Source organism: Tiliqua scincoides, chromosome 1, assembly GCF_035046505.1.
Source record: "Tiliqua scincoides isolate rTilSci1 chromosome 1, rTilSci1.hap2, whole genome shotgun sequence".
NCBI lineage: Eukaryota > Metazoa > Chordata > Lepidosauria > Squamata > Scincidae > Tiliqua > Tiliqua scincoides.
The window spans coordinates 122,770,884-122,785,170 of NC_089821.1; the positions used below are offsets into that span (position 1 = coordinate 122,770,884).

Genomic DNA, 14,287 nt, shown 5'->3' on the forward strand with positions numbered 1-14,287 from the left:
AGATAAATATACTGACGGGAGGATGTAGATTCCTGTGATATTTCCCAGCCTCCTCCCGTAGCTTTTTGGGGAGGCAGCATGTATGAGAAGGGTCAAGTTTCACTGGGAGAGCAGGCCGTCCCATGCACAGGGCAAAGACACAGTTGCATCATTGTCCATATGAGCTTTTGGCAAGGCAGAGGCTATACGTAAAACGTATAGCAGGGACCACAAAACCCCAAAAGGAGCTCTCTGGGCCAAGGGCCCTGCTCAGAGCAGAATAAGGAGACGCCCCTCAGAGTTTTAATGCTGGATCTTGTTAAATTCGAATATCTGTGTCAGTTGAGAGGGAATGTGTTGTGCACCAGTCTCTGAATCTCAGGCAGAGTGGGGAAAAGGGGTAAAAATCCCTGAATATGTGGTTGGTCTTGGTAGAATTATGGGATGGCGCTTTTGCCACCAGGTCTTTCCTCCTCAAACCTTTAGCATGAGCTGGCTGTTAAACTTTTGCTCAAGCAGCATTTAGCCTGAGTCATTAGAGAATGAATGACTTTGATCACTGCCCATAAGGATGCAGCCTTGAATCTGTTATACTTCCTGGCTTAAGCAGTGAGATACCACAGCTTGAGCAATTAATTCTCAAGACTTTTGCAGTGCTTGATGGATTATAGTAATGGCCTAGTTCATTAATGCCTGGTTTTGCCTTTGTAGTGCTCTTCTCAGATAAAGGGGCTAGTCAAAGCTCTCTCAATCTGCAGAAGCCATCTTGCCAACTAACCCAGCACAAAATGCTGGCCTGTGTTCTCAAAATGCCGCTTCACTCCATCTAATTCCCTTGCATTCCCATGGTGCTCTAAAAGACATGTTGGGGATGAATTAATGGCATCTCAAGGCCGCTCTATGTATTACCTGTTGGCTAAATGATAAGAGCTTTGAACCAAAAAGTCTCCAATTCAAATCCCTCCTCAGGCATGAACTCTGTTGATGGCCTTAGGCAAACCATTACAGTTTGGACCTCCAGCTGTAATATGTGGATAATAATACTGACAAACATCACAATGTTACTCTAAGGATTACTAATATTTGTAAAGTGTTGCATAAATGCTACATATCACAAGACCTGCTCAGCAGCAAGAAGATCATCCTGATCTTCTGTCCTGAGATAAGTTCTGAAAATTCAGTTCTGTATATGGAAATGCCTACTGTGTGCGTGCGTGCGTGCGTGCGTGCGTGCGTGTGTGTGTGTGTGTGTGTGACTATTGACTAATGCCTGCAATATCACCATACCATCAATATCACCATACCTAAAGAGTAAAGAGGCTCTAAAGAGCCTCTAAAGAGGCTTGCACTAAAGAGGCTCCAGGTACTTGCAGAGAGTGTTTATCCAGAATCATAGTGCGGGTTCCAGTTTATCCAGAATCGCAGTGCGGATTCCGAGCCAACAGGTCCACCACTGATATGGTATTCTCCCTTAGACAACTACAGGAAAAATGCAGGGAACAATGACAGCCACTCTTTATAGCCTTCATAGATCTCACGAAGGTTTTCGACCTGGTCAGCAGGGACGGCCTCTTCAAGATTCTCCCCAAGATCGGATGTCCACCCAGGCTCCTCAGCATCATCAGATCTTTCTACAAGGACATGAAGGGCACTGTTGTCTTCGATGGCTCCACATCAGACCCCTTTGATATTCAAAGCAGAGTGAAGCAGGGCTGTGTTCTTGCGCCAACCTTGTTTGGAATTTTCTTCGCTGTCCTGCTGAAGCAGGCCTTTGGAACTGCAACAGAAGGCATCTATCTCTGGACCAGATCAGACGGAAAGCTCTTCAACCTCTACAGACTGAGAGCAAAGTCCAGCTGAAATGTCTGCGTGACTTCCTCTTTGCCAAAGATGCAGCTGTCACTACCCACTCTGCCAAAGATCTCCAGCAGCTCATGGATCATTTTAGCAAGGCCTGCCAAGATTTTGGACTGACGATCAGCCTTAAGAAAACACAAGTCATGGTTCAGGATGTGGACTCACCTCCCTGCATTACAATCTCTGCGCATGAACTGGAGGTTGTACATGACTTTGTGTACCATGGCTCAACAATCTCCGACACTCTTTCTCTCGATACCGAGCTAAACAAACGCATCAGTAAAGCAGCTACCACGTTTTCCATACTCACAAAGAGAGTCTGGTCCAACAAGAAGCTGGTGGAACATACGTACCAAGATCCAGGTCTACAGAGCTTGCGTCCTGAGTACACTTCTGTTCTGCTGCGAGTCACGGACTCTTCGCTCACAACAGGAGAGGAAACTGAATGCTTTCCACATGCGCTGCCTCCGATGCATTCTTGGCATCACCTGGCAGGACAAAGTTCCAAACAACACAGTCCTGGAACGTGCTGGAATCCCTAGCATGTATGCACTGCTGGAACAGAGACACCTGCGTTGGCTCGGTCATGTTGTGAGAATGGATGATGGCCGGATCCCAAAGGATCTCCTCTATGGAGAACTCATGCAAGGAAAGCGCCCTACAGGCAGACCACAGCTGCGATACAAGGACATCTGCAAGAGGGATCTGAAGGCCTTAGAAGTGGACCCCAAGAGGTGGGAAACCCTGGCCTCTGAGCGGCCCGCTTGGAGGCAGGCTGTGCAACATGGCCTTTCCCAGTTTGAAGAGACACTTGGCCAACAGGCTGAGGCAAAGAGGCAAAGAAGGAAGGCCCATAGCCAGGGAGACAGACCAGGGACAGACTGCACTTGCTCCCACTGTGGAAGGGATTGTCACTCCCGAATCGGCCTTTTCAGCCACACTAGACACTGTTCCAGAACCACCATTCAGAGCGCGATACCATAGTCTTTCGAGACTGAAGGTTGCCAACATGCATCACCATACCTCCTCTTCCTCCCAGTCCCCAGAATGCTTTTCCAGCTGTTTTTGAAATACCTGCAAATACTTAATGCAGTGATTTTTATATTTAAAAAAGTAAAAACAAAACACAGTTATGCATTTAAAAAGAAAGGTGGATCGCCAATCTGAAGCATACAGGGATGAACAAGACAAATGACTTCATTAGTATTTGATTTGCTGGTGTGTATGTCTGCAAGACAAGTGGTGAAGCCAGAAGGCTGGAGTTATGTGACCACCACTGAAATACTACATCTATCGCTGTGTATTTTGAGGGTTGAACTGCATGTTATGTGTGTTCCTCAACCATGTTTGCTAGTTAATAGTGATGCAGGAATGAGGAATTTAACCCTTCCCCTGGTCACCAATTCTTCCCCATAGTCTTCTCATGCCTTTCAATTCCCAGCCTGACTGACTGAAGGAAAACTGCCAGAGAGGTGGGGGGACTTGGGAGATAATCAGCAAATTCTGCCCTGCAAATCAACCCAAGTTTCAGTTCTTGAAACTTGTTACTTAAGAAGGGTTTTTGGAAATTGAAAATGTGACATGCTCCCGGACAGGACCTCTGAGAGGAATTTTATCAGGGGATACAAAGTTTCTTTTGGGCCCTTTTGCTAAGGGTGAGGGATGAAACAGAGCGGGGGAGCGTGGAGATGGGTGAGCAGAGTAGGGGCAGGGAGGGGTGAAGCAGGGTGAGAGGAGGGTAGAGACAGCTGGAAAAGTCTTTGGAGCCCAGGTCTACCCACCCATGTGGCATCAGTAGTGTCCCCCGCATCCCCAGTCATGGTAGTCTCCCCAGCATCCCGTACAGGCAACAAGTCTGAGTAGATAGGAAAATGTCAGATCCCAGGAAATTTCTGGGCCCCTTCCTTTGGCTCTTGGGCCCCCCTTTTGCCCCTGGGCCCGGGTACAAATTACCGCCTTTACCCCCCTCTCCTAGGCCCTGCTCCTGGCTCAGGTCTAGTATAGTGAACTAGGGAGAAATTTGTAGGGAGATGTGAAGTCTTTCTCTTTGCATCCAGCAGTAACCTTCACAATTTGAAATGTGATTGACTGCATCCTACGTTCCAGTATTTGAATTGTTTTATTTTAAATCTCATTTTTGTATTGATATCGCTGGCAGTAAATGAATACTTTGACTTTACTGTAGGAATGTAAGGTATGTTGTGATTCCTGAATGAAAGACGCAAACAATAATGTAACATTAGCATGTCCTCAACTTTTGACACCTTTAGCAGTGATAGGGTGTCTTTTTGTGGCTCTGTGTAGCCTTCTCCCTCTCATTACCATGGTCTCTTTTTAGAAGGGTTGTTCTGCAGTCTGTCACAGGAAAAATAAAATTCATTATACTTCTTTCGCCACCGCTCCATGTTTCAGCCAGAATATACTTCAAGCTCAATATTCATTAATGAATGTCTTCTGATTTTTCATGCTCTAGAGCATCTATCCTTGAACTCCATGGCAAACAATTAACATTTAATTAAGTCTTCACAGCATGATATTTGTTTCCCCAAATCCGGTAGTAACATGTTTACACAGAATCATTCTTTCTGTGCTTCTTTCTATTTAACCACAGATACCTTTATCCTGGTTTTGCAAGTATTTCCAGTCAGATAAACAGAAGCTGCCTAAACAATATAATTCTGAGGCTGATAAAGTTGAGCGCATCAGTATTTAAATGACTTGTTTTTCAGATAATTTGTCGAGCTTTGAAGATATTAGTGGCATTTTATGGAGAGTTTGTATGTCTCATTAGCCATGACAACAATTGAGATATGCTATCTTTGCTTACTGCAACCATGGGTCCATAGCCTTGAGTCGCTCCCCATTCTATGTTGGAAAATCATGTCTGCTTTACTTAACTAATTTGTAGATATAGAGCCCAATCTTATACTTCTTGCATAGCAGCACTAAGAGAGGATCACGTACAGCTCCCCTTCAAGCATCAGGAGCTATGACAGGGTAGATGGGTGTGTGGGTTGGGATTAGGTAGGCTCTTTTGCATGCAAAACATGTATGTTAGCAGGAGTTATGGCCCCTAAAGGCAATAAATTCTGTCACACAACTGTATTTTGTGTGAAGTGATATTTCATAAGGCCACAAATACTGACTCTTAACACAACCTTGACAGAGGGGCAAAGGCCTAATTCAGTGATTTTCAACCTTTTTCATCTCATGGCACACTGACAAGATACTAAAATTGTCAAGGCACACCATCAGTTTTTGGACAATTGACAAGGCATACCAGGCTGTTGGTGGGGGCTCACATCCCCTAGTGGCCCTACTAATAAATGACCCTCCCCCAAACTCACACGGCATACCTGCATACCATTCATGGCACACCAGTGTGCCACAGCACAGTGGTTGAAAATGGCTGGCCTAACTTTCCTTATTTGGAAATAAGGCCTACTTATTTGGCCTACATTTTGGGGGCCTGGTTGCTCTGGATGTTAGAAATTAAGGGGGAGTGTTCTTTGGACACTCTTCCAGCAGTGGTGACACTGGGAGAGGAGCACCCAGCAGTTCCTGGCCTGCCTTATATAAATGGGGCTCCCCAGAGGTTCCCCCATCATTCCAGATGTCTCTGAGGAAGCCCAGTGGCCACATCCAGCCAAGTGACAAGAAGGGCAGGAGAAAGCAATGATGGTGCAAGATCGGGGCTGGTTCATCCATGAAGCCAACTAAAGTGGTTGCCTCAGGCAGCAGATTGATGGGGGTGCCCATTTCTGACTTGACTCCACTCCTCCTCCTCTTTGCATTCCCTGGATTAGAAAAGGAAAAGAGGGGCAGAGAAGATGAGGCAACGTGGTGGGGAGGAGAGCGCTGAGCTAGAGCAATAGAGAGTCAGAGGAGCAGAGTCTGGCACATCTTTGGGTAAAGGGTCATCTTTGGGTCATCTTTGGGTAAAGGAATGCTGCTTCAGGTGTCAGGAGGTGCTGGGCCAGGTTGGTCATCTTTGGGTAAAGGAATGCTGCTTCAGGTGTCAGGAGGTGCTGGGCCAGGTTAGGATGCTAACTGAGTAACTTGCACTGCCACTGCTTGCCACGTTTCAGGAGGTTCATGGATCCCTGTGTAGCCATTGGCCTTCAGCTAATGATCAGTCTGAATGACTCTGATGTCCCCCTTGTCTCTGTGTGTGTGTCCTTTTACTGCTTAAGAGACTGAGCACTCCTGCACTCTAGTACTAATGAAGCTGTTTAAAAAGCAACCATGAAAGTGAAAGTCCTAAGCAGTAGTCCCTTTCCTACAGCAATGCCCTATCTTCTGGTGAAATTTTTTTCACAGTTATTTGGTGGTTGAGTGCTTCCCTTACCCAGCACAGCAGCACATGTCTTCCTCATTAAAAGTGACAGAAGAGCTTCTACCTCCATGCATTATGTGGGCATGCAATATAATGCTACTGGCACTATACTCTCTCTGACATTTGGAACAAAGGCCCAAACATCCGTCTCCAGAACTGCCTAGTTAACTGCTTTGTAAGAATCATTCACTGATTCGACAAACTTTCTTCATGTGCTAAAACAAATTTGTAAATTTGGTTAATTCAAGAAAGAAGGAAAATGCTTCCGTTAGGAACACAGTAAAGCTGAGACATCACCGTGTCGACAAAGGTTCGTATAGTCAAAGCTATGGTTTTCCCAGTTGTAATGTATGGCTGTGAAAGCTGGACTATAAGGAGGGCTGAGCACTGAAGAATAGACACTTTCAAATTATGATTGGTGAAGACTTTTGAGAGTCCCCTGGACTTCAAGGAGATCCAATCAGTCCATCCTACAGGAAATTAACCCTTAACAGTTCATTGGAAGGACAGATGCTGAAGCTGAAACACTTTGGTCATCTCATGAGAAGGGAGGACTCCTTAGAAAAGACCCTAATGCTGGGGAAAATTGAAGGCAAAAGAAGAGGACGGCAGAGGATGAGATGGTTAGATAGTGTCACAGGGGCAGTGAACATGAATTTGGACAAACGCTGGAAGTTAGTAGTAGAGGGGGGGCCTGGGGTGCTATGGTCCATGGGGTCACAGACACGACTTAATGACTGAACAACAACAATGCCTCTGCCTAATTCATGAGTATTAACTATGATTGAACGTCTCTACCTAACACATGAAAAGCTTTGCTTATATTTGATGATTTAGATATTGTCAGTTTCCAGGATTAGGTAGTAATGTGCAACTTGAGGCATTAAGTGGAGGAGGTTGTTGTGTGACTTAACTGAACAGCGATTTCCAGAATTAAGTAGTTTTTTAAGCGTTATTAAATTAGCAATTTTATTAATTTTGATTGATCTGATTCTCATTACAGAGGATGGTGAAGTATCCCTTGAAAGAAGAACTATTTCCACAAATCCACCAAAGAACTCCGCTGCGGCTCGAGAACCAGATGGAAAGGTGCTGCCTGTTTTATGAGTTTCATGCAAATGTGTAGTGGAGCTGACCTAAAATGAAGACTAGTATTAATTCACTTACTAAGCAGTTTTATTTCTGGAAGTGTTTTTCATCATGTTGGCTAGGCCGATGCTAAGTCACCCAATCAAGAAATCTGGAAGCTCCCATCCACTTATACAAATCTGCCTTCTACTCAATTGGTCCATCTCGCTCAGCGTGTCTACACTGAGTGCCCAGTCCTATCCAACTTTCCAGTACTGATGCAGCCATGCCAACAGGATGTGCACTAAGTCCTGCGGTCGGGGGGGGGGGCAGTCACGGAGGTCTCCTCAAAGTTAGGGAATGTTTGTTCCCTTATCTTGGGACTGCATTGCCACAGCATTGACTCTGTAAAGTTGGATAGAATTGGGTCCTAAGCTGCAGAAACTTCCAGGGCTTCAGGCAAGGGTCTCCCTTCCCTACCTGGAGATGTCTGGGATAGTATCTAGGGATTTTCTGCCTATAAATCATTGAGCTAAAGCTTCTCCTGCTATGAGCCTCTATGGATGACCAAGGTGTTCTGTGGTGGACTTGGCTTGGTTATCTGAGTCACCCGGCCAAGTGACAAGGAAAATTTCACATGTGCTGGAATATGTAGCAAAATTATAATCCATAAGAGTTTATATTTCAGATTAAGTTGGAGTAGTTTGCTCCGTGGCCCCAGTACCTCTTGCACTGCAGTTTAACTGCCCCTCCAACCCTGTAATATGCCAAGAGACAGAAGCAAAACCATATTTCTCATATCTACAGATGTTAAGATGTTTCAAATATACTTTTGACACATCTCTGATGCTCTGCTAGAGGTTTCCTCTCAGCAATGCTTTTTAATCTCTGCATGAGGGAGAATGCTTTTGCTAACTCCTACTGCCAGAAATACACAGAGCCATTCTAGTAACACACTGTAGTCTGCAGCTATGTTGATATGTACTATCGTACTCTTCACTGTGGTATCTCATGTCTTCTTTTTGATGGTTTATTACATAATCTGTGGAGTGAAAACGATTCCTATAAAAGTGAAGACAGATGTAATATTTGAAAGCAATGTGGCCTTTTTGGAAGTATCCCCATTGCATTCAGTACAAACATACCTTCCTGTCTCCAGGTTAAAGCTCTAAAAACAAAACTGGTATTGAAGGCTTGGCACAAAAACCCACTGTGGAGGCTGCCAACAGGCCAGGGCCTGCACCAAGCCAGCTTCCAGGGCAGTCCAACAGTCTGCCCCATGCAGTTGTGGGTTCTCCCTCGTTGGTTGCTTCCATGTCAGGGGTGTTGCTGCTGTAGTAGTTTCTGCACTGAACATTGGACTAGACTCCAAAGTTCTTTCCATTCCTTCCAACTTTAAAATCTATTATTCTATGACTCCCCAATCTCTGGAGCAGTTTTGCAACTTCTTTCTTTCTTTCTTTCTTTCTTTCTTTCTTTCGTTAAAGTAATACATTGTTGATGCTGAGGAACTTAAACATGCTGGCATGCACAGTTGGTACTGGGAGCTGGCACTGTTAAGCATGCCACTTACAAAGTCCCAGAATTTAGTCAGGTGCCCACTGAGCTAAAAATGTGGCCAACCTTACTTTGCAAGGGGTGTCTGGAAAGGCTGAAGGCCCAATCCTATCCAATTTTCCAGTGCCGGTGCAGTTGTGCCAATGGGGTGTGCACTGCATCCTTTGGTGGGGAGGCAGTCACAGAGGCCTCCTCAAGGTAAGGAGGGGCTGCATTGTACCTGCTCTGGTGCTGGAAAGTTGGATAGGATTGGGCCCCGAGTCCCTTATAAAATGAAAGGCTCTTTTGACAGCTTCATGAACTTTATCCATGCCATTCATTACTTGCCAGGGCAGGGGGTCCACTGATGGTCTTTTTTGCCCTGGCACACTTAAAACCTGAAGCCAGCCTTCCTGGTTCATGAAAAGAGAGTGGAGAGAAATGGTTCTTTTTCATCACTGCTGTTTTTGGAATGAGAATCACAAAAAGAAGTTGAAATCTTACATTGAAAAGGCATTTTAGAAGAACATTAATTTGATTGGCTGCACTGTACTTTCTGAGGGACAGGCTCTGATTGCCTTTCCTAAAGTGTCCTTTCAATGGGTTATCTTTACGAATAATCCATTTGGGGTTGGAGAGAGAACTAAAGCTAACGAGAAAAAAGCAGGACGATAAAAAGAAAAGTTGAAAAAGAATGAGACAGACAAGAAGATAAGCTCCAATATTGAGATTCCTTTCTCTCTTTTGAATGAACCGATTTCCCACTGTGAGCATTATTAATATTTATGAATGCATGTTTGCATATTAATAAATGCACAGAGTAGACAAAGTTCAGGAACTTTGATTCCTGTAGTTTTTCATGGTGTAGAAAAGTGCTAGACAGCCCAATCCTAACCTGTGCTGGAACAGGCAGGCTAAGTGGCTAGCAGTGTATCCGGCGCAGGTTAGGAGGTGGCTGGAGGGCAACTCAGGATAAGGGGATATTTTTCCCCTTACCCTAAGTAAAGCCCAACCACCTCTGTGGGGCTACTCGAATCTGCACCAGCATATTCACTGGGGCAAATCTGAGCAGCCCATGTAAGGCTGTTCGAGCCAGGGAGGGGGGTTACAATTCAGCCTGCATTGCTATAGCTGATCCCATTCCCCTTTCGGGCCCGATCCACCTCTTGGTCTGCCCTCCCCTGTTCAAAAATATCTCCTCCCTGTCTCCATTCTGCCCGCCAGCCACCCTTTCCCACCCCCTGCACCAGCCTGCCCAGGCTGGCACAAATTCACCTTGTCTGGGGCTGAATACGGTCTCCTGGAACTATTGCCGGCATAGCCAGCTTTCAAGTATGCTGAGCATATGCTTTATGCTCATAATGCTGAGCATGCTTTATGGCGCATTCACAACACTCCGGGGGCCTGTGCTAGCCTATCTCAGTGTCTGGATTGCACTAGATGAGAGTGCTCAGTGAGCCCAGAATCACCCTATTCAACCGATACCTTACCCATGAAGTAATTGTATAGCATTGATTGATTTGTTTTTACTTTGTTTTCAAAATTATGTATAGGAGAATGTCTATATTATTCTTCCTCTGGATTTAGAGGTGTGGAGTGGAACCAACACCAGATTACCTGGCCTGTTGCAGTCAGCCAGACACTTTGCATGTGTGATTGCAGGACAGAGAGTAAAAGCCTTGTGTGCTTTTCCCAGCACACTCAGGGAGAAGGAATGGAGATAAGACAGGGGCCCAGAGGAAACTAAACAAAAAAGAATGAAAGAAGAAAAAATGAGAGAGATTTGAAAGATGGGGTTGCAGAGAAAGTGCTATCAGTTGCAGGTTATGTCCTGATCTCCACTTATGCCCTGAGCAGTTTGCATCAATAGCAAGAGATCAATGTGATAAAATAGCACTGAAGCACTGAAATCCATGGAACATTTTCAGGTATGGAATAGATACATAGAACTGTTTATATTGAAGTAGAGGCATATTTATGATTATGTCTATCATTCTAGGAAATCTCTGACACCCTGAAGGATGGAAGTTCTACCCTGGGTACAAATAAGAGACTGGTACGTTTGAACAAGAGAGGATTATCCAGCAACGTACATGCACAGATTGGCAAAGAGAATGATATATGATATAAAATATACGCAAAACATCATCAATTTGGGGCTATATTATGGAACCACAAGCCCAAATGTAGATGGTGTATTCCAAACCTTATATTTGGCCATAATTCTAAAGGCATTTACTTGATATCTAAATGATTTGGTTTATACAAGTTGACTTCAGTTGGGTCACCAAGGGCTGAACAGCCTTAAGGTACAACTCAGTTTTTGAAAATATATCTTTTGTGAGATTTTTCTGAAATCTCAAGAAGCTACAAAACAAAGATGGTTTCTGGCTACATTGCAGACTGAAACCAAATTAAACAGTTTCAAACCTGTTTGATGGAATTTGATCCCAACAAAGGATGCTAGGCCCTAGTTTTATGTGGGGCAAGTTATTTGTTCTTTACATTCCTAGTACCTTTGCAGAACTACATTTCCAATGGTCCTTCCTGGAAAGTTTTAACAAACAACTTTCAAACTGGTTAGTACTTTGTCTTGAATGGATTCATTAGGTTCTGTCAAATTCTGCTTATGTTTGTCCTTTTATTCTGTCAGCTGTACTCTGAGCTGTACCCTGGGGGCTGGGGGATAAGGACAGGCCCTCAGTTTGGCTGTACTTGTCGTAAGAGGCGACTAAACAGCCACTGGGTAGATGGGATTCCTTAGCCTGGGAAGGCAGCTCATCTAAGAGAAGAAAACTCTGATACCAAACCTCCACTGCCTTGGAGACGGAGTCCCTGAGGCAGTTCATGGTTGAACACAGTCACGTTCTGGCAACTCCTGCGATGCCACTGGAACCAACCGTATTGGCTTTTGCCTTTCCATTGAACCTTTCCAGCGAAGTGGAGAGCGGGGATTTGCTGCATGGTAACAGCCTATCCTCCATACCTACTCTACCCAGGCTTTGAGCACTGGAGAGGACACTCTGTTCCAGAACCACCATTCAGAGCACAATACCATAGTCTTCCGAGACTGAAGGATGCCAGCAGTGTACTCTGTGCTATACATGTTTGATAGATTCCTCCTTATTTATATCATAAAAACATTATTGGATTAAAAAACCAGTTCACGTTTGTAGTGAATATAGGATCAGGATCAAGAGCTCAAGATCAGGAAAGCTAAATTCCAATCTTACATTCCAATTGCAGATTTCTTCTTAAAATTAATAGGATTCTGTTCTGTGCCTGGTTTATAATAAGATTGGGCCTTGTTTCCTTCTTATTCTCTTGCAGGGCAGCACATTTCTTCTTGCCCTTAAAATTCAGTCAACAAATTGAGAGCCTCACCACACTGAACTGTGTCTATTCAGAAAAGTTCAGACTTTTCAGTGGTTGTTTTCTTTCTTGGGTTTCTTTCTAGGAGGGTTCTATCCTGCAGTTATGACTATGGGAGCATCACAATAGCTGCTGTTTCCAGACATTTTCCTGCTCTGAGACATTTCTTTCATCACTTTTCAATGACTTTCCCTGCCTAATCAATCAGTACCTCATTTCCCCATTTTCTTTTCATTGCAGTTTATAACCCGAGGGAGAAAGCATTATGCAATAATTAGAGAGCGGGGGGCCAAGAGTGGGGGAATACAGTCTAGTGACTCAGGAGTGGGAATGGGCAACTCCAAAGATCTAATCAGGTGCCTGGTGCTTCTCCTGGGGCCACATCTTCTCTCCCCACCATGCCCAACAGATAAGCTTGTTGTAGGAAACATTCTGCGTGGGATGATTTCTCCCAGGCTGCTCACCAAATCCTTGTTGAAGCAACATGAATAAAATGGGCACGAGATTGGTTTGATAGGAAAATTTTGTTGTTGGCATCCTTCAGTCTTCCATAGGAAGACTATGGTATTGCGCTCTGAATGGTGGTTCTGGAACAGAGTGTCCTCTCCAGTGTGCAAAGCCTGGGTAAAGTAGGTATGGAGGATAGGCTGTTACCCATGCAGCAAGTCCCCCTCTCCACGTCACTGAAATGGTCCAATGGAAAGGCAGAGGCCAATATGGTTGGTTCCAGCGGCGTCGCAGGAGTTGCCAGAACGTGACTGTGTTCAGCCATGAACTGCCTCAGGGACTCCGGCTCCGGATTTTGCCTCGAGGTTGACTCCTGAAGCCTTTTCCATAACTGGATGTAGCCACAAGGCAGTGGAGGTTTGGGATCAGAGTTTTCCTTCTCTCAGATGAGCTGCCTTCCCAGGCTAATGAGTCCCAGCTACCTGATGGCTGTTTAGTCGCCTCTTACGACAAGTACAGCCAAACTGAGGGCCTATTCTTATCCCCCAGCCCCCAGGGGTTAAAAATATGGGGAAATCGCAAGGGTCAGCATGCCCGCAGTGCAGTGGGCGAGCCTCGCCCTGGGAAATCCTCCTCCTTGATCAAGGTGTCTCCTGCCAGGTAAGTAGGTAAGGAAAATTTTACCAACCTGGAATTAACACCTTTCAATGTGGAAATAAGATACGAGGTCTGTCTGAATGGAACTTTATGCACTGTGGCCTTTGAATTATTTGGTTGTATCCAAAGGAAGTCATGACTAAGGGTGCAATCCTAACCCACTTTCCAGCACTGACATAAGGGCAATGCAGCTCTGAGGTAAGGGAACAAACATTGCCTTACCTTGAGGAAGCTTCCATGACTGCTCCCCAACTGCAGCGTGCAGCACATGCCCCACTGACATAGCTATGCCAGTGCTGGAAAGTTGGTTAGGATTACGCCCTACGTATCATTGAAATAAATGAGACTAATTAGTAATGGCTGAAGCAAGTCCCATTAATATCACTGGAGAGAAAGGGCGTGGAGAGGCTGCCCACAGCCCATGGAGGGGATAGGATCCAACACATGCCATTGCTGCCAGATCCGCCCCCTTACAGCCTCCCCACCCTTGTTCACTTCCTCCCCAGTTTCACTCCTCCCACCTTTCCCAATATCCCACCTGCCTCAGTAGATGCAAGAAGGCCTTCCTGCTGTCACTCTGGCAGCACAGAGTGCCTGTTACAGGTGTCATAAAGCAGGTAGCGCTGGTGGAACACTAGCTCTGCCAGCACAACAAGCCCATAGGATTGGCTGTAACTTTCTTTGAACACAACCTGTTGATTTCAGTGGGGTTAAGCATATCAGTATTGTATCATGGCCTTTGTGTGTAAAGTTGTATGGACATAACTCTGCATGGCTCCCTTATACTTAACAAGGGAGAGCAACTATCATCATTCATTCCAGCATGGCATCTTTTCCAATGGCTTTGTGTTGGTGTCCCCCCTTGTGTCTTTTTTAATATTGTGAGCCCTTTTGGGACAGGGAACCATTTTCATTTCTATTGCTATGAAACTGATTTGTGAATGTGTTTGCTGAAAAGCATCATATATGTATAATATACAAGGAAGAGCTGATTGAAAAAGTAATAAAGAAGTAGTCATTTGTATGGAAGTCAAA

The 14,287-nt window shown here is 45.0% G+C and overlaps 1 protein-coding gene across 1 annotated transcript in view; it reads left to right on the plus strand.

The window, feature by feature from the left end:
• The window catches only part of KIAA2012 (KIAA2012 ortholog), an 85,610-nt gene that overhangs the window by 40,545 nt on the left and 30,778 nt on the right, over window positions 1-14,287 (plus strand). Inside the window, exons 13-15 of the mRNA XM_066621871.1 lie at window positions 6,421-6,482; window positions 7,176-7,261; window positions 10,776-10,832. Of these exons, the coding sequence (XP_066477968.1) occupies window positions 6,421-6,482; window positions 7,176-7,261; window positions 10,776-10,832 (205 nt within the window). The remainder of the gene's footprint in view (window positions 1-6,420; window positions 6,483-7,175; window positions 7,262-10,775; window positions 10,833-14,287) is intronic.